The sequence below is a fragment of the Sceloporus occidentalis genome, unplaced genomic scaffold (genome assembly GCF_023333645.1).
Source record: "Sceloporus occidentalis isolate IW3139 unplaced genomic scaffold, rSceOcc1.0.p SCAF_8, whole genome shotgun sequence".
NCBI lineage: Eukaryota > Metazoa > Chordata > Lepidosauria > Squamata > Phrynosomatidae > Sceloporus > Sceloporus occidentalis.
The window spans coordinates 43,795,562-43,815,192 of NW_028316988.1; the positions used below are offsets into that span (position 1 = coordinate 43,795,562).

Genomic DNA, 19,631 nt, shown 5'->3' on the forward strand with positions numbered 1-19,631 from the left:
TTCCCCTTCCTCATCCCTTCCTCCCTTCCCTCCTCCATCTTCCCCTTCCTCATCCCTTCCTCCCTTCTCTTCTCCATCTTCCCCTTCCTCATCCCTTCCTCCCTTCCCTCCTCCATCTTCCCCTTCCTCATCCCTTCCTCCCTTCCCTCCTCCATCTTCCCCTTCCTCATCCCTTCCTCCCTTCTCTTCTCCATCTTCCCCTTCCTCATCCCTTCCTCCCTTCTCTTCTCCATCTTCCCCTTCCTCATCCCTTCCTCCCTTCCCTCCTCCATCTTCCCCTTCCTCATCCCTTCCTCCCTTCCCTCCTCCATCTTCCCCTTCCTCATCCCTTCCTCCCTTCTCTTCTCCATCTTCCCCTTCCTCATCCCTTCCTCCCTTTCCTCCTCCATCTTCCCCTTCCTCATCCCTTCCTCCCTTCTCTTCTCCATCTTCCCCTTCCTCATCCCTTCCTCCCTTCCCTCCTCCATCTTCCCCTTCCTCATCCCTTCCTCCCTTCCCTCCTCCATCTTCCCCTTCCTCATCCCTTCCTCCCTTCTCTACTCCATCTTCCCCTTCCTCATCCCTTCCTCCCTTCCCTCCTCCATCTTCCCCTTCCTCATCCCTTCCTCCCTTCTCTTCTCCATCTTCCCCTTCCTCATCCCTTCCTCCCTTTCCTCCTCCATCTTCCCCTTCCTCATCCCTTCCTCCCTTTCCTCCTCCATCTTCCCCTTCCTCATCCCTTCCTCCCTTCTCTTCTCCATCTTCCCCTTCCTCATCCCTTCCTCCCTTTCCTCCTCCATCTTCCCCTTCCTCATCCCTTCCTCCCTTCTCTTCTCCATCTTCCCCTTCCTCATCCCTTCCTCCCTTCCCTCCTCCATCTTCCCCTTCCTCATCCCTTCCTCCCTTCCCTCCTCCATCTTCCCCTTCCTCATCCCTTCCTCCCTTCTCTACTCCATCTTCCCCTTCCTCATCCCTTCCTCCCTTCCCTCCTCCATCTTCCCCTTCCTCATCCCTTCCTCCCTTCTCTTCTCCATCTTCCCCTTCCTCATCCCTTCCTCCCTTTCCTCCTCCATCTTCCCCTTCCTCATCCCTTCCTCCCTTTCCTCCTCCATCTTCCCCTTCCTCATCCCTTCCTCCCTTCTCTTCTCCATCTTCCCCTTCCTCATCCCTTCCTCCCTTCTCTTCTCCATCTTCCCCTTCCTCATCCCTTCCTCCCTTCTCTTCTCCATCTTCCCCTTCCTCATCCCTTCCTCCCTTCTCTTCTCCATCTTCCCCTTCCTCATCCCTTCCTCCCTTCCCTCCTCCATCTTCCCCTTCCTCATCCCTTCCTCCCTTTCCTCCTCCATCTTCCCCTTCCTCATCCCTTCCTCCCTTCTCTTCTCCATCTTCCCCTTCCTCATCCCTTCCTCCCTTCCCTCCTCCATCTTCCCCTTCCTCATCCCTTCCTCCCTTCCCTCCTCCATCTTCCCCTTCCTCATCCCTTCCTCCCTTCTCTTCTCCATCTTCCCCTTCCTCATCCCTTCCTCCCTTCCCTCCTCTATCTTCCCCTTCCTCATCCCTTCCTCCCTTCTCTTCTCCATCTTCCCCTTCCTCATCCCTTCCTCATCCCTTCCTCCCTTCTCTTCTCCATCTTCCCCTTCCTCATCCCTTCCTCCCTTCTCTTCTCCATCTTCCCCTTCCTCATCCCTTCCTCCCTTCTCTTCTCCATCTTCCCCTTCCTCATCCCTTCCTCCCTTCTCTTCTCCATCTTCCCCTTCCTCATCCCTTCCTCCCTTCTCTTCTCCATCTTCCCCTTCCTCATCCCTTCCTCCTCTCTCTCCTCTCTCTCTCTCCTCTCTTCCTCCTTCCTGGGCCTTGGCTCCGCCTCCCCTTCCTCCCTGGCTCCTCCCCCTCCCTCTCTCCAGGCGGCGTGCCACCGGGGGGCGTGTCCCGCGGAGGCCCCTCCCCGTCCCGCCGCGGCGTCGTGGTCGTGACGGCGAGGGGCGTGTCCTCGGGCGTGGCCCCTCCCCCGGCGATGGGTCGGAAGCGGTGCTGCGCGGGGGGGGGCCGGGGAGGCGGGGGAGGAGGCGGCTCCAAGATGGCGGCGGGCTGCTGCGGGGTGAAGAAGCAGAAGCTCTCCAGCTCCCCTCCGGCAGGAGCCGCCGCCGCCGCCGGGAGCAGCAGCCTGGCGTCGCGCTGCGGAGGGGACCCTTCCTCCTGCTCCTCCTCCTCCGCGTCGCCGTCCTCGCTGCCCCCTCCGCCTCCGCGCCTGAACGGCCTGGGCCTGGCGGGGGGGGCCCCGGCGTGCGCCTTCGCTCCGAACTCCTCGGCCCCGCCGCCGCCGCCTCCGCCGCCGCCTCCGCTGCCCCAGGCCCCCAACGCCGCCGCCGCCGCCTCCTCCTCCTCGGCCTCCTCCTCGGCCTCGTCTCCCGGGAGGAAGATGGTGGTGTCGGCCGAGATGTGCTGCTTCTGCTTCGACGTCCTCTACTCTCATCTGTACGGCTACCAGCCCCCCAGGAGCCCCCGCTTCACCAACGAACCCTAGTGAGTCCCCCCCGAAAGGGGAGCCCTCCTGAAGAACCCGGGGGCCCTCGGAAGCGCGAGCTGGGATTGAGAGCTTTGGTTTTAAAAGCCCCCCTCCAACAACAACAACAACAACAACAAATGTCTTTGTTTCATTTTGGGGAGGCTTTGAAAATCAAAGCTAGCAATTCAAGCTCACGTTTTATAGGGACCCCCCCCCCCCAAAATACAAAACCCCAAGGATTTGTTGTTGTTGTTGTTGTTGTTGGGGTGAATTATTTGTTAAAAAATCACTCTAATAATAATAATAATAATAATAATAATAATAATAGTTTTTTTGGGGGGTCCCTAGAAAGTGTGAGCTTTAATGAATAGATTTAATTAAAAAACCCTTCACTCTAATAATAATAAATCCTTGGTATTTCGCAATTTGGGGGCAAAGGGTGGGCTTTCAGGTTCAGTTTTCCTCCACAGATATATATATATATATATATATATATATATATATCTCTGTGTGTGTGTAATTAGACACACAGACACACGTGGTATTTTGTGGGGGGGGGGGGAATCCTGACAAAGTGTGAGGTTTAATTAATAGCTTTAATTGGAAAAAAACACCCTTCTAATAATATTAAAAAATTGATGGGGGGGGGGGGTTGGGGGAAGTGTCCCCTTAAAGTGAGCTTTAATTAATAGCTTTAATCTTCTCTCTATATATATATATATACACACACACACACACAAACGTACACACATATCCATCCGCATATGCTCATCTATGACTGGTGTTTTGTGTGTTGGGGGGCTGAAGCCCCACAAAGTGTGAGCATCAGTTAATTAATAGCTTTAATTTTACACCTTCCCTTTTCAGAGAAAGGCAGCTTAGTATTTTGTGGCTTTGGGGGGGGTCCCTATAGACTCTGAGCTTTAATAATAGATCAGCCCCCCCTTTTGGGGGTATTTTTGTGTGTTTCCCACAAAATGTGATCTTTAATCCCTCCCCCTTTAAAAAAAGACTTGGCATTTGGGGGGGGATCCTCACAAAGTCTAGCCTTTAATTCCCCCCCCCCTTTTAAAAAAACATGGTATTTTTGTGTTTTGGAGGGGATTCCCTTGAAATGTGACCTTTAATTCTCCCCACTTTGAAGAAAGACTTGATATTCTGTGTCTCTAAGTGTTTTTATCTCTTGGTTTTTGCAAGCCAGCCTTTTCTTGAGCCTGAACTGTGTCAGGGTTGCAGTTTTGGTGAGGGTCCTTGCAGCCCCTCCATTAAGTCCCATTGAACAGTTTGCGCAGTTGTGTGCGTCTTAAACCCCAAGTAAAACGCTCCAGTCATTCATTCACCAGCAAAAAGTCTTAAAAGTCCATTTAATGCATATTATGTGAGGATCCTGAAACCTTTTCCCCCTTAAAATGATTGGAAGCACCTTGGTCCTCAAGGGACCCCTCTCCAAACCATAAATGGACAATTAACCCTAACATTCATGTCTCTTTCTCTCAGGCTGGAGGAAATCCTAGCGACTGTCCAGCCATGGCTCCTTTCTTATTTCAATGCACATGTTCCCCTTCTATCCACCTTTATGGGCTCCTCTCCTAACTACCTTTGTTGGAAATCTTAATCATTTTGTTGTCGCAATCACAATCTCTCACAGGGTTCTAGGGCTAAGAAAACCCCAACCTAGAGATTCACCCTCTCTTCTAACCAAAGGTTGTTCAGGAATAGATATAACTTCAACATCAGAACACATCCCAGGTTTCTCCTCCTAGGTTAATCCTAGTCAAAGTCACCTAGATAATTCACTACAGGTTGCTAGCGAAGCAAATTCGTCCCTTTTTCTGTACAGCCCTTTTCCATACAACTTTCTCTTAGCCAAAATACAACCACTTAATCCCTCCCAAGATTTGCAGGTTCACTTTTATGGTGACTTTGACAAGTTGATCCTCTTTGACCTCTGCCACCCAGGCACACAATCTTTGGCCTAAACCCATTTGTGAGTCGCAACTACAATTGACTCAGTGAATCAGTGAGAACCTCTTAAGTCAGAATTTATGTCACTTCCATTGATTACATGGATCTGCTTCAGTTGGGACTGTAAAAGTAGGTTAACATGGGAGACCTTTGTTCCTTCATGTTCCCAGAGTCTTTAAAGGTAAGGGTTTGAAGCAAACAGGACATCTCTTGAAACATCAGAAGATATGCTCCTGATGCCTTAGTGGTTATATTTAAATCTTACTGCAGTATCTGTGCAATCTTCAAATGTGGATCCATGAATGGTACACTGCGATAGTCCTGTTCGGGTTGTGGATAACTGGGGCCAGGTTCTCCGTGACCATTTGTGGCCATAGCTTGGTGCATATGCCTTAAGTAAAGAAAGATACTCAGTGCCAGGGACACTGCTTGGTCTCTGGATCATAGCTGGCTCTATAAACACCTGCGGATTGTGGCTCTTGTCCTTTAAGAGGAGTGTGGCACCTTTCAGTGTAGGGTGAACACATCGTCTCCTGGAGCAGATGAACCACTTATCCAGAAAGCCTAGCTATCCGTCCTTGACTAGGCATGGCTTTCATCCAGGCAGACAGAAAGAATAAAAACCTCCATTCATAAATCTGGGTATTTTTCAGACTCCGGTGAGAATTTAGGTGAATTATGAAATGGACAAATGCCCGTGTCCATAGAAGTGTTTGTGGGTGCGTGACAAAGGGTGTATTGTACAACATCTAAAGTCAGAAAACGCGTGTCTGGAAGGTGGAATATTTGCTTTCAGTGCCAAACTTCCTTTAAAAAATAGAAATCACACATTGGGGAAACTTTTTGTCTGGGCCATTTTCCCCCACATTTAAAACGCTTCAGGGAACAATGCCATAAAATGCTTGCCTTGTGTATCTAGTTCTGTGTGAAATCTGCAACAAGACTCTAGAGCAGTGGTTCCCGACCTACTACACTCTGCTGCCTTTTGTTGGAGAACTTGCAGAACTAAACATGGAACTGAATGCGAATCCCCCAAATCCAGATTTTGTGCTCGTTCAAGTGCATTGTCAGACATATCTGTGAGCCATGCAAACTCACTGGGTGAGCCTGGGCCAGTCACATCCTCTCACCCTTTATCTGCCACTGTGTTGTGACAGCAAAGTGTGAAGGTGTGGGGAGAAATCTAAGCACCATGCCTTAAACTTGGCAGAAGAAAGGTGAAATATAAATGTGCTGAGTAAAATCTTATCTGGATTTATCATCTAGCTAGAATGTTTGGAAGGGCGAGGTGGAAATGCTTTGAGTAAAAGGCTGCAGAGAGGAGTGATTATTTCCTCTTCTAGTGTTCCAGAAATCCCTTTGTTCTGACAGCAGATTTTTAAAATAGGTCCAGAGTATGTATTTTCCCTGGAAGAAGATTAACCATCCATTATGAAGCCAAGCCCTCCCTCCAGTCCATCTGCCTTGGTCCAGGCCTCGGAGGTAAAGAGGAACTGCTGGACCTCTTACCCTTTCCCTCCACCACTCTCTTCTCCTTCTGTGTCATGTCTTTTTAGATTGTAGCCCGAGGGCAGGGAACCCTCTAACTAAAAAGATTGTATGTACAGCGCTGTGTAAATTTACAGCGCTTCATAAATAAAGGTTAATAATAAAATAATAAAGTTTGGAAAGGTTACCTTTTCAAATGGTAGCTCCCAGAATTCTGTTGTCAGGCTGGTGGTTCTGCGAGTTGTAGTCCAAGATGTAACTCCCAATCTCAGGCTCCATCTCTTATTTGTGGCTGGTGTTTTTTGTCTCATGCTTGACCTGTGTCATTAGTGACCATTACTCTAAATATCTTGCAATTTTCCATAAGCAGTCCCACAGCTTCTTGACACATCCTTCCCTCCCTCTTTATCTTGCTTACTGTCACCAAGGAATCCTTTCTCATTCTGCAGTCCATGTGCTACAGTTGTCACTTGCCATTATAATGCTCTCTTTTCTCAGTCTGTGCCAGCTATTGATCCTGAGTTCACCAGTGACCATATCGACTATGGCTTCCTATGGGTTGTGCAACCAGTACTGGACAGAGCCCTGGTTCCTGATATTGCCAAAAGACAGCTTTGAGACAACCCCATATTCTCCTCTCCAGATCTAAGAGGGTAGGAAATTTCACACCTTGGTCAGATTTGAAGCAGAGGTGAAGGCTTGCTTTGACTCTTTGCCTGCTCAGTACACCCAACAAGCTGATTCAATTCTGTTTTTGCCCTCTGTCTTGGAGGTGCGGCAGGATTGAACAAAGGCATGTTTTTGTTTCATGCTGCCTGAGCACTCTGAGCTCCTTATAACTCCAACATCAGAACACATCCCAGGTTTCTCCTCATCTTGAGGGGTTGAGGAGACGTGTGGATGACCTTCCATCACCGTCCTAACAGCTCCAGCATTGGGTGAAAGTCTCAGTCACACTTGCCAGGAAGATGTGCCAAGCCCTCAGTGAAATGAATTAAATCGTAGATCCCAGGGAGGCAAGTGTCTGCCAGACAGACCTGCGTTGTAATTCTTTCCCTGAAGTTAAGTGACTTGTTAAAATAGAAACCTTGGTCGGGATCCAACTGGGTTCTTGGGCTGGACATTCTTCTTGTGTAGAAGACATTCATCAGCATATCCCGGACAAGGCAATTTCCCCATGCAGCCCTGTCTGTCTGTAATGGGGCACTTCTATTCTCTTTCTCCTCCGCCTCCCATTTCATTCATAACTCTGTTCAACAAGGCTTCTCAGACTTCCGAAAAGATTTTGACAGTGTTCAGGGGCCGCATGGGAAGAGCAAACACCTCTTCCTAGAGCCACTGATGGATTTTTCTGACATTGCCATGAGCCAACAGGATACTGGCATTTGAAACCACATAATTTGAAAAGCACTAAACATTGTCACAAAGCCAGCAAAGGGCATGCCTTTGCAATAGGCTTGAACAGCAAACATAATCTAAACTGTCAGCAGGTTAATTTGAAATGTGTTTCTGGTGGACAGGATTGGAAACAGTAAAAGTTGTAGATGAAAGCAAAACTACATTCTTCTTCAGTGCTCTCACATTCAGTTTATGCCCGTTGCTGTGTAGGTAGGTTCTCCATTCTAACTTTGATCCTGGCAAGACAAATTGTCCTGGTTGCATGATGAAGATAGTGTTTAGGTTTTGTTGTGGTATAATGGTGAAACATCCGCTTGCTTAAACTTTAGAGCCACCTCTTGGCACATTATTAGAGGGACATAGCAATGGAACGTACCTTGAGTACTATACAACGAGCGTCCTACGTTTTTCCATATTCCCAGCCGGCCCCTTGATTTACATTGAATACAGTTCCTGGCAGGATACTTGAGGGCCCTGAAATGCACATCTTCACGTTCTTAGTATTAAAAAGAGTGGGGCTACCAAATAATTGAGAAGACACATTTTTAAGGCCATTAATCCATTAGCCCAGTATTGTCTGTACAAACTTGCAGTGGCTTTTCACTGTCTGAATGGACGTCTCTCCCAGTCCTGCTACCTGACTTCATTGTGGATGCAACATGTTGAATGCAAGGACTTCTGTACATTTTCTGCTACGGAGGTGCGTGTCCCTGCTAGTACCAATGTGAAGACGTTTTGACTTTATAGCCTAATAATGCTATATTTAATAAGAAAGGTATAACAGTAATGGTGCCATTTAATAATGGTAGCTTTTACGACTAAAAATAAAGGGCTTGAGAGCTTTCACATAGAATCATAGACTTCCACTTTCTCTCCATTCTGGAAATGCAGTAACTGAAAGCTGCCCCATCTCTTCCAAGGGCAGGACACTCTTCCAGCATAGCATTATTATGATGTTTCTGGACAGATAGGGTGTTTGCCCTATGCGCCTGGGATGTACACATGTTAGATTCCTACTTCTGTATTTTCATGTCCCAGCAAGAATCTTCTCTCATCGTGCAAAATGGCATGCAATATTGACATGCCTGTCCACTGGTGGTTAAGCCAGATGGTCCTTAACTTTTGTGAGTATCAGTGTTTATAAATTTTCTTTCTCCAAACCAGTTAATTACCTCCAAATACACCTTTGTGAAGCATTATAGCTTATAGAAACCATCTACCCTCTGTCATTTTGAATGGAAGGTTGTCGAGGAATACGGAGGAACAGCTATTGACACACAAGGCCCGGTTTCACGATAATGTTTTCGATCTTGCAGATTCCCTTTCCTCCTTCCCTCCCACACGCATATACTGTTGTACTTTGGTTTTATGTAAAGCTGTCTTCCCAACAGTTTTGAATGTGGGTGTTATTTCCTAGGTTCTCATCCAGAGGAGATAAATTGGGCACACATAACCCATGTACCTAAGGAGAATCTGTTACTCATCAGTGATTCCATCAAGTGTCAACGTGAACATTTGCAGAGTATTTCAGATCGTTAGTTATATTTGTTTCAGGGAAAGTGACAGCATTTTGTGGCACCTTCACAAACAGTCTTATAGCATATGCCTTTGTGGTCCAAAGCTCACTTTCAAATGGATCAGCTAAAAAGCTTCATCTCTGCATTTAATTAACGTGTCAAATTAATTCCACCTACTGGTTTGTTTGTGACTAACTGAAGGGTATATTAATCATGGAACTTCCTTCAGTAAGATGTATTGGGATTACTCCCTGGAATACCCTAGTCATCACCAAGGAGCGTTTTTATGGGGGGAAACCCAACAAAATTTTCACTTAAACCTAAATATTTGGTATTGATTAACTTTTGTGCAGCTTTGTGGGAACCATTTTTTGAGGCTCCTTAAGGTTTATAGTACTGTACCTTAAACCTTCTTAAACTTATTTTAAACACCACAAAAGATTTTGGCACAGATAGGCTGGATCTGACTATGCATGAACTGCAGACAGTCTAAGGTCCAAAACACACTGCAGAAACAATCCAGTTTGAGACCACTTTAACTATTGATATTCATGTTTGATTTTATTGTTTTTGTGTGTTGTTACCCGCCTCGATCCAATACAGGGAGAGGCGGGATACAAATTATTATTATTATTATTATTATTATTATTATTATTATTAACTGACCTGACTCAATGCTAGAGGATTCTGGGAAGTAGTTTTGTGAGGCATTTAGCCTTCTCGGTCAGAGAGCTCTGGTGGCACAGTAAACTACAGTTCCCAAGATTCCCTAGCACTGAGCCAGGGCAGTTAAAGCAGTCTCAAACTGGATTATTTCTGCAGTGTGTTTTGGACCCAAGACTATGCTGTGGTTATGAAAGAAGCATGAAGGTTTACTTAACCACTGTTTGGGTGGCTGTTGCAAAAGGCTAGGCAGGACACCAGTAGTCTTAATGGTCAGTTGCCTTATGTTCCTTATAGGATGTGGCAGAATTTGCAAGCGGTATTGTTCTGCTGCTCAGTTCTTACATTTCCATGCATAAATAAAGGCTGGTCTTGGGTGATTTCTGGCCTGTGTTTAATAGAAAGCAATGTATGAAACTCAAAGGTGTATTCTGTCACTGGTATTTAATATAGGTATAAAGGTAGAGGTTGCATTTGTCTAGATTTTGGAGAGAGATGTTATCAGATATGGTGATGAGACCTGACTAATTTGGAGCCTGGAGCAATTTTATCTTCTCGGGATCAATGTCTATGGGTTACAGTTTTGGAGTGTAAGGTTTTTCATAAATATGCTGTACGGTTACTTACAAACAGGATGGGAGTAAGGATAGCTGGATCCTTTCATGATCTTGCACAATGAGTGACGACTGTGCTGGAAGGGATCACACTCTATTTAAGAGCCAGACTCTGCCGGAGGACTTTTTTTAAACCAGCTTGGCTCCGTTCCTAGATAATCAAATGGGAGCGGTGGCCAGGGTGCTTTTAATTAACTGTATTTCATAAGCTGGGAGTACTCTCAACTCACTGAACCTTGTGGTAACCTCATGGGTTGATTATTTCAGTGCACTCTGCTTGGGACTGCCTTTGAAGACTATTCAGAAACGTCAAAGGATGCAACATTCAGCTGTGCCTAGATTGTGGCTGCAGGGATAATGTTATAAATCTCCTCATTTAGTTCCACTGATGCCGATTTACCTTGCAGTCTCAGAGAAAATTATTAATTGTTAGTGATCTAATACGCTTAACAGCATTGTGCATTCTTAGGGATGAGACCCTGTTGAAGATCTAGTAGCATTGCTTTGTTGTATATTCCATCCTCATGGAAGAGTACACTCATCCCTCCATATTTGTGGCTTTGATATTTGCGGATTTGATTAATATGTTCTCTCTAGGAATATCTAGGTCTTCCAGTGCAACTCTGTGGTCAACTTTAACTAAAGGTTGTCGTGAAAGACCTAGAGAGAATACTCTAATAGGCATTTGCAGCTCCTCCAGTGCAATTCTATGGTCAGTGTCTGTCGGATGTTGGCCACAGAGTTGCCCTGGAGGACCTAGAGATTCCTAGAGAAGTGTCATCTCAGGTAAAAACATGGTGTTTTTGTTATTGGGTTTTTCCATCTTCACGGGGGGTCTTGTGCTCCTAACCTTAGCGAATATGGAGGGACAAGTGTATTCTCAGATGATGCATCTCTGGGTTCAGTTTCTGAAGGGACCCATTGTCATCTGTGACATGGTAACTCTGAACATCAGTGAAAGATCATAGGAAAAAACAACTGGATTTGAAGGCACTGGCCAAAAGCATGGTAGCCACAGTGACACTAGATGTTCTCTGGGTTTTGTTGTTGAGAGCTACTCTAACATTATAACTTATGCCCTTGGAAAAGCAGTCTACAAATGCTGTAATCTACACCTGTGAGCACACCCACAAATGCATGCACTCAATTGAAAGTAAGGCATATTCTAAAAAGCATGTAAGTGAACCCGTGCAATCAATAATGCTTTCTTTTTCAGTGTTTACAGAAAGGTCTTTAGGTGAGAATGCTGAAGGGTGTCAGAGTAGGTAGGCAGCAGAAGTGGTAAACTGATTGTTGAAGGAGTGCTAGTCTCGGTGAGAAAATATTCATGCAGCTTCCACAAGGTTAAAACAGGCAGAAATTGTGCAACATTCCTACTTCGTATGGGTAGCATAAATAGCTGCAAAATAATTTATGTACAATGCTTTGGAAATTATGCAGGATTTGTCATCAAAATCATGCAGGGTTTTGGGATGAGTGAAGGTCTGGAGAAAAAAGTAGTGAAATTGGTGGAAGCTTTACATCTGCAGTGTGATTCTTCCATATCCTTCTGCAGTTGCTGCTTTTGGGTTTCTTTCAACTTCTGTGTTCGAACAAATCGATAAAGACTTCCCATAGCAGTGGCGAGACCACCATATCCCACATCTCTTACGCTTTCCAGCCCATTTTTATTGACGCATTTCTAAGGTGAACTTAAATACATTTCCTTAGGATCCCACTGAGTTAATAAAGTAATTGTGTTTTGCATATATGGTTATGATTTCATTTCCTAATCCAAACAGTACTTTCCATGTCACTTTCCTCTTTTTGTGGGTATTTGTTTTGCTCTCTCTAGTCTAGAATCTGATTGCAGATTAGGAACTCTGACGCTGCTTGTCTTACAATTGACAAACTTCCTTTACTGTTTTGGATTTCTTTGTTCTCACAAAACTGTGTATTTTTGGTATCCAAAGCAGTTGTGATAAAATAAGCTAACCTTGAATGTGCAGAATGTGTCAACATGTTTTGCATTTTATTTGTTTTCTTAGTACTTGTAGCATTATCTTCAGATTACCTTCAGGGACTTTGCACAAATGTGAAACCATCCCATGACCTAACTCAGACAACAATCCAGAACATGGTTTAGAACAGGGGTGGGCACTTTGAAGAGGTCAGGAAGCCCATTCCCAGCTCCAGTACCTACTTGGAGCTAGCATGGTCTAGTGGTTTGAGGGTTGGATTAAGGCTCTGGGATACAAGAGTTCGAATTGCTGCTCAGCCATGGAAGCCCATTGTGTGATCTTGGGCAATTTGCACTCTCTGCCTTAGAGGAAGGCAAAGGCAAAGCTCCTCTGAACAAATCTTGCTGAGAAAGCCCCATGATAGGTTCACTTTAGGATTGCCATAAGTCAGAAATTACTTGAAGGCACACCATCAGCAACAGTGATCTACTGCAGACCATACCGGCCTTCCTCCAGTTGGTCCAAAGCAAATAAGAAATGTCTTGGAACCTATTTCTAGTCTTGGAGTGGGGGGACAGGACCCCTTTTAGGTAACAAAACATGGTGTGGGGTGCCTGCACTTTTGCACTTTGTTTTATGGCAAAATAATCACTCCTGGAGGCTTCCATAAAATAGCTATAATAATAGCTATAGCGGTAGAATCATTGTGGGCTTCTGCAGGCTCTCAGTACAAGAAACTTGTAGTATTAAAATGTACAAATGACAGCAGAGAAGTCAAAAGAGTGAGGGTGGTTGTGTAGTATCATGTAGTCAGTGACAATCCTGAGCACACAGCAGTGATTGATCCTTTTCCCCTTTAGACTCAGCAAGACAAAAAAAGTTCCACGTTCGTTGATAATTCAGAAGACCAAGGGAAATTGTGTTCCTGCCTCTCATTCTTCATAGTAGCATCATTCTATTCTTGCTATTTGTTACAGCATTGTTGTATGTATAATCATAAGAAGGGTTTATAGAACTGATGGTTGTTTTTGTCCTTTTCACATGAATTGATAATACTTTAAAATGACACCTTCCCCAGATGTTTCATAAAAGTCTAGTGTATTTGTCAGATATACCAAATAGAGATAAAAACCCCAAACATACAGATACTGTATATAATTAAGTACCAACATCAGAATCATTCATGCCATTGTATTTTCAAATTCTATGTATGGTTGTGGAAGTTGACAGTGAGAAAAACCACAAATAACACAAACACTATGTTTTATCTGAGAGAACACCTCTCTGGGAATCTCTAGGTCCTCCAGTTCAACTCTGTGGTCAGCATCTGCCAGACATTGACCATAGAATTGTGCTGGAGGAGCTACAGATGCCTAGCAGAGTGTTGTCTAGGAATCTCTAGGTCCTTCAGTGCGACCTTTGGTTAAAGTTGACCATAGAGTAGTACTGGAGGACCTAGATATTCCTAGACAGAACATATTAATAAGATCCATGAATAATCAAAGCAGCAAAAGTCAAAGCTGCAAATGAGGGATGAGTATAATTTTAAAATGGTGTTGTAAGCTGCCTAAGGCCATCCCCTCCTCAACTCCGGTCTTTCCTGCCACCTTGCTGAGAAAGCTTTCCACCCACTGCATGCCACTGCAGCAATGTTAATTCCCTCCATGAAAGCAGACTGTGTTACGCCCAAACAGGTGTAGCAGCCGATATTAATCTTGCTCCGAGGCCTTGACAGGAGACTGAAGCCTGAGATTGAGATCAAACATATTATAGGGGCCATACATTTCTACACTTCAATTAAAACTCCAGTTTTAGGCCCTCTAATCCTCCTCTGAGATTTTCCCAGAGCTATCTCCATTGAAGTTTGAAAGCCGAAGGGTTGGGCAAGCCTTGCATGAGAGGAGATAGTTTTGTGGCGGAGGCCTATGACTGCAGCCTGAGATAACCAGCTTTTATCTACGCCTGCCTGTGACATAGCCTTCTCTGGATGTCATGGGTCGAGTTGAACTGATGAATTTTTCCAAAATGGCTATTAATTATACATTTCCTTTCTCACCCCACCCTTCCATCCCACTGCTTTTAAAGACAATTCAATAACAGAACACAGTTATTAATGGAAAACTGTATGCAATTGATAGCTCCAGAAAGAAAAGTAGCCTAAAATGTTGCAGGTCAGAAACTCTTTAATTGAGATGCTCATTATTAGTGAGAGGTATAATCTTTCTGCTTTTGCTTTGAGGGTTTTTTTTTCCAGGACATATCCAATCCCCCAATTAAAAAAATGTCTTGAAATGAAATGGTTCCTAGACATTTTGACATTTGTACATGTGCCCATGAGGAAACCCATAGTCCCAAATCCACTGTGAGTTGGCCTCTATCCAGTAAATAAGGGATTGGGGATATAAATTTGATTAGGAGGGGGAAAAGACTGTTGAACATCTGCCTTGTTCACAGACAGCTATCCTGTTCTGTCTTGTTAATGAAAGTCAGAGCATGTAAAGCAAGGTGTCAGGGCCTGCGATCCTACCCTATTAGCTGTGAAATACAAAAAGGTGAAAACCGAGCTTACATGAAAAGTGCTAACTTTTTATAACAAACCTCTGCCCTAGATACCTCACGGGGGGAAAGATTCGCTCCCATCTCAACTCTGCCCCAAATTTGTGACCTCTTTGCTTCCTTCCTTGAATTTGCCGGAAGCCACTGAGAACAAAGCCCCGTCCTTGGTTTTGTTTCTTGCGCATGCTGCCCAACCAGAACCTTGGGAAGCGGCTTTGGTTGAGGAAATGGCTGACCTGCCAAATTTAACTATAGTTAACCATCAGCTGGAACAAGAATTAGAAGGCGACTTGGTAAAATTCTGTCGACTCTGATAGAGTCTTTGCTGTAGGGCTGCATAATATTCTGAAACTGAAAACCATAAAGACCTTTGCAATGGATGAATTTACCTGGAGGGGAGAAATGTTCAGAATTGAAAAACTGAGTTTGTCAAGAGCTAAAGAGAGTCAGACATTGTGTGATGATGAGGCTCGATTCCATTCTAGTCCTTTCTTTATTGCGTGGTTACTATTGTACTTGCTTTGTTTGTGCCTGTCGCCTTAACAAAGCAACTACTTCCATTCATTCCTTCCCCCACAGCCGCTTTAGAGGGTGGTGGACTTTCCTTCTTCACCAGTCTTTAAACAGAGGTTGGAGGTGGATGTTTCAGAGCCCCTTTGCTTGTGTATTCCTGCATGGCAGGGGGTTGAACTAAATGGCCCTTGCTGTCCTTTCCAACTGAAGATTCTGTGATTCATGCTGAGGATCAGAAGTTAATCTCACATTGACTTGGACAGATGTACTGTACATCCCATTACAGTTTAAGCAGAAGGGTGCTTTTTCTTCCCACTCTGTAAACTTAATATAATCCAGAGTGTTTAACTGCCATAGTGACACACTGATTGTCTAAACTCTTAAAACAGTTTGCATCAGAATGCGCTGTCCTAATTTGATCTGGAGCTCTCGCCCACATCTGGCTCTTGTCCACAGTAGGCTAGCTAAGCTCCTGATGCTGCGATGGAGAGCTTGGAAGTGGGAAAGAGTCTGTTTAAATCAGCATGAACACAGTGTGAAAGTAGTGTGTGTGTATCTGTGTGTTTTGCTGCAGTCCTTTCCAGGATTTGGTAATAGGGTTCTTGTTGGCTGTACTGTTAATGTCAAAGATGCTCAGCAGCAGATGGATCCTTTGTGTATCTTAAACTGAAAGCGGTAATAAAGATGAGGACATCCACTGTTGTTGTTTTTGTAGAAATGTGGCTAATATAAAGTATAAGCCTTCCCTTAGGGTTCTTGGGGTTTAGGATTCTTGGGGTGACATACTGGAGTTCTTATCTCCTAGAAAGTCAGTGTCAGGAAGCTAGTATAATTGTGACAATACAACATACCCTTGTTGCCACAGTTGTGGTCTTTCCTTCTTAGAAACATGCATGTAACACCTTGGTAGATTTGACTGCTGTCATGCAGTCAAAGGAAGTACAGCTATCTCTAACATGGGGCATACTAGTATCTTGTAGCACCTTTGAGACTAACTGTGCGAAAGAAGTTGTAGCTTAAGTTTTTGCAGTCTCCCTTTGCATACTGATATTCCAGACGAATACAGCAATGTCTCTGAATTCTAGCCCCATGAGGCATGCTATCTTATCCAGTATAAATTTCCAGTTAACCAAATTCTTTTGAGTTCTCAAGGACCTTTTGGGATTCTACCAACGCCCCAATGAAAAGGTTTTGGGAGCTTGGTGGCCAGGTCCCATGTTGCCTTCCCTTTGTTTCTGTAACATCTAGTACTAGAAAATGCATGAAATGGCTGGCATTGGGTCATATCATCACATTTCTTCCAGTACTGGATGTTCTGTGAGAAAGGAGGGAAAAGAACATGAAGAGGGATAGTCTGATTTTGGTGGAAGTCATACTGATTTCATGGGGTCTAGTCCTTTCAATTCTTGTCCTCTTGCCTACATTCATGTTGTCCTGCAATATGTACAAAGTTGGTACCTTTCTCAGAAATTAAATCAGATTGAGTAACAGATCACACCTTGAATTTATAGGTGATTTGACTGAGCTTAGCTGCATGCAGTGGGTGGCTTTTGTGTAACAGTATCTGCTAATACTTTCAGTTATTCTTGGATGCTGATGATAAAGTGGTGCAAAGTTTATTTTCTGGTGCATGTTTGTTGAAAGTAAGCGCACTTGGCAAGCCTAGCCTGAGCAGTCTTTATAGATTAAGCAATCTTTTGTAAGCATATGTACTCACAGTTAGCTGGTGAGTATAATATATGCAGCACACAGTATTCGATTAATGGCTTTGTGGAGGATGGGCAAAAGATTAAGCCATTCTGGTTTCTTACAGGCTTTATAGAGCACACTGGAATTAACAATACTGGCGTTGGGCATCTCTTTTTAAGTTTTCTAGGTTAAACCAATAAAGTAGAGAAGGAACCTAGGCAAAGTGGATGTTGGCTATTGAGTGCACAGTCCTTTTGCTATGCCATTGTATTTAATGGGACTTGAGCATCCACATTTTGGTATCCACGGGGGTCCTGAAACGAAACCCAAGCAGATACCAAGGGCCCACAATACAGTGGTTTCTAGAGTAAAATTTCTGTTTGATCTGTGACAGAACTGTCAAATAGTTCAGGAAGGAAGAAAATGAGTTTGAATTACTTCAGCTGTAGCAGAACTTTTGGGTTTGCCATTGGGTGCTCGTGGGTTGCATTTCAGTCAACGTGTTGCTGCAGACCTGAATAACAGGACACAGATTTCCTGGCTCAGATGCATAGTGCATAAAAAATGCTTCTCCTTCAGATTGCCAACAACAACTACCATAAGGCTAAGCTGCTATTGTACTGAAGTTTTCCTTTAGAGGAAAATAAGGCACTCTTGCTGATGGCCCTGTTCTGTTAGTGTCCATATATTGAAAATGCTGATGGATAGAAGATAGCAACTGGAGCTCAGCACCCTGCGATGGCTGTCGCGTGATCCTTGCAGACAAGGTTTGTCTGGCACTGGGTTGGCCCTGCTCATTGGCCCAGTAATGTAAGTCCACCCATTCTCCATAAGTATAGCTCATGTCACTTGCTTGGTATGTGTTGGGAATGTCATATGGCCACTTGGTTGCTACCCTTCTGCCTCCTCATGTTCACTCCCACATTCTCAGACTATGGATGCAATAATATCTCTCACATTCATGTTGTGCGTTGTGGCATTTGTGTACCACTAAATAAAGTAAGGACATGAAAAATAATAGGAGGGCATTGGGAACAAGTTCATGGTGTCCCACATTATGAGTATCAATTGATAATGATTCTGTATTCTGCTAGCTTTGCATGGTGATCCATTAGAGTTGGGGTCGACAAACTAGTGCTTTCCAGATATTCAGGACTACAACTCCCACCATCAGTTGTGTTTCTAGGAACAATAATAAACAATATCTGGAAGGCATCTTGCATGTGCCTCCATTATGGGATGGTAGGGAGCCCTGCTTTTTTCCATTTTGCATGGTTTTCTTCAGCTTTTGTTTGTTTTCCACTTAAATCCTGTCTGTCCAAAGAAATGCAGAATAACTTACAATAATTAAAACTATAAAGAGGCGGTGTATGCGCGCACAGGTACATATATTGGTATACCTACCTCCACTGTGAGTATTGTCAGAGAATATAATTTGCCATATAGAATGTCGTCAGTATTAAGAAATAACATTGATTGAAGGTGAATGAATTTAATTCACTCAGTGCACCCTGGAGCCGAGGCAACAGTGTGCAAATTCCAGCAATGGTTGGTTTTGCTTGCATACATCTTACCAAAAAAGAGGAGATTATATTTTAATCCTCTGTTAAACATTTAAACAGCTTTTTTGGTGTGGGATTCAGATGGTTTACAAATGTGTGCTTGTCACTTTCTTTCATAGACTTCGGTTAATACGTTTTTCTCTTGGCTGTATTTGTGGAAGACGTTCAGTAGTCAATGTACTGTAAGTAGATATTCCAGTGTATGCTAAAATCTGCTCAGTTTAGCTGCTCCGGACTTGTTGAACAACATCGTGAAGAATGTGCTCTCCGAAGAAGTTGCCTGGTTGGCATTCGTTCTCTTTCTTTGTAATAACAAGAGAGCAAATGTTTGTGTAGGACTAACTTCTCACCCTTTGGAACAAAACAAGAAAGACATGATGGGTTTGTTGGGCCGAATCTAAAACATTTCTGTCTAGTGCATTGTTAGAAGTATCTGTAAAGGAGTTCTGGTGGAAAATGCATCCCTAACTATTCAGAGATCTAGTTCAGATGCCATCCCAAACCATGATTTGACAGTCCAGCTTTGCTCTGGCAAAAGAGGGCTTTCTCTGGATCAGCTCCCCAACATTAGAATTCCTTATCCAAGGAAGTTAGGCTGCTCTGTCTCTTTTGCGCTTTCAGCAGGCAGCTAAGACAGTGCGGTGCCACATTGCCTTTAGTGTCTAAAATGGTAAAGAAGTTTGTAAAGAGTATTTCAGTGTGCTTTTAAAACAGTTTTACTGTCCCAATTGAATTTACTTGTTCTTGCTTTGGGAGCCCTTGTGGGCTGGGAGCCAATATAGAAATGTCTTAAATAAATAAATACGTGTGTGGTTGTTGGAAAGTAGCATTTATTGATAACATTTATAGATTGATTAATTTCCTGCCTTTTCCCCCCAGCATGAAACCCAAGGCAACTCACAACATAGATTATGGGTAGGAGTGTAAGTGTGTGGTCATAGAGAGCATGCTTTTATACCTATACAGAGCCTCCGTTGTTTTGGAAGGTGCTTAAATTTGCGGTTATATGTTGCCTGTCTGTTCATGTGGGCAGGAAAATTCATTAGCAGATGTGTTTGAAAAAATGGTTGTGTTCTTGAACATGTGCAGCAACAGCGCCACAATTGCGTTCAGGCGCTTAGTGTTGGGAATTTGGCTGGGGCCCGGCTCATTTGCTTTTGTGATTGTTGGCTGCCTCCTAAAATAGCTTGCACCTCTATGCGTTTTAGTCTCTCCAGTGACATTGTATGAAAGTAGGTCAC

The 19,631-nt window shown here is 44.2% G+C and overlaps 1 protein-coding gene across 2 annotated transcripts in view; it reads left to right on the forward strand.

Annotated features, from left to right (window-relative positions):
* Positions 1–19,631, forward strand: part of LOC149308792 (uncharacterized) — an 88,377-nt gene that overhangs the window by 14,134 nt on the left and 54,612 nt on the right. For both annotated transcript variants that reach the window (XR_016282188.1, XM_089536471.1), the window contains exon 2: positions 1,884–2,502. Coding sequence is in view for 1 of the 2 variants with exons in the window: in XM_089536471.1 (XP_089392597.1) it covers positions 1,884–2,502 (619 nt within the window). In the remaining variant the exon portion in view is untranslated. The remainder of the gene's footprint in view (positions 1–1,883; positions 2,503–19,631) is intronic.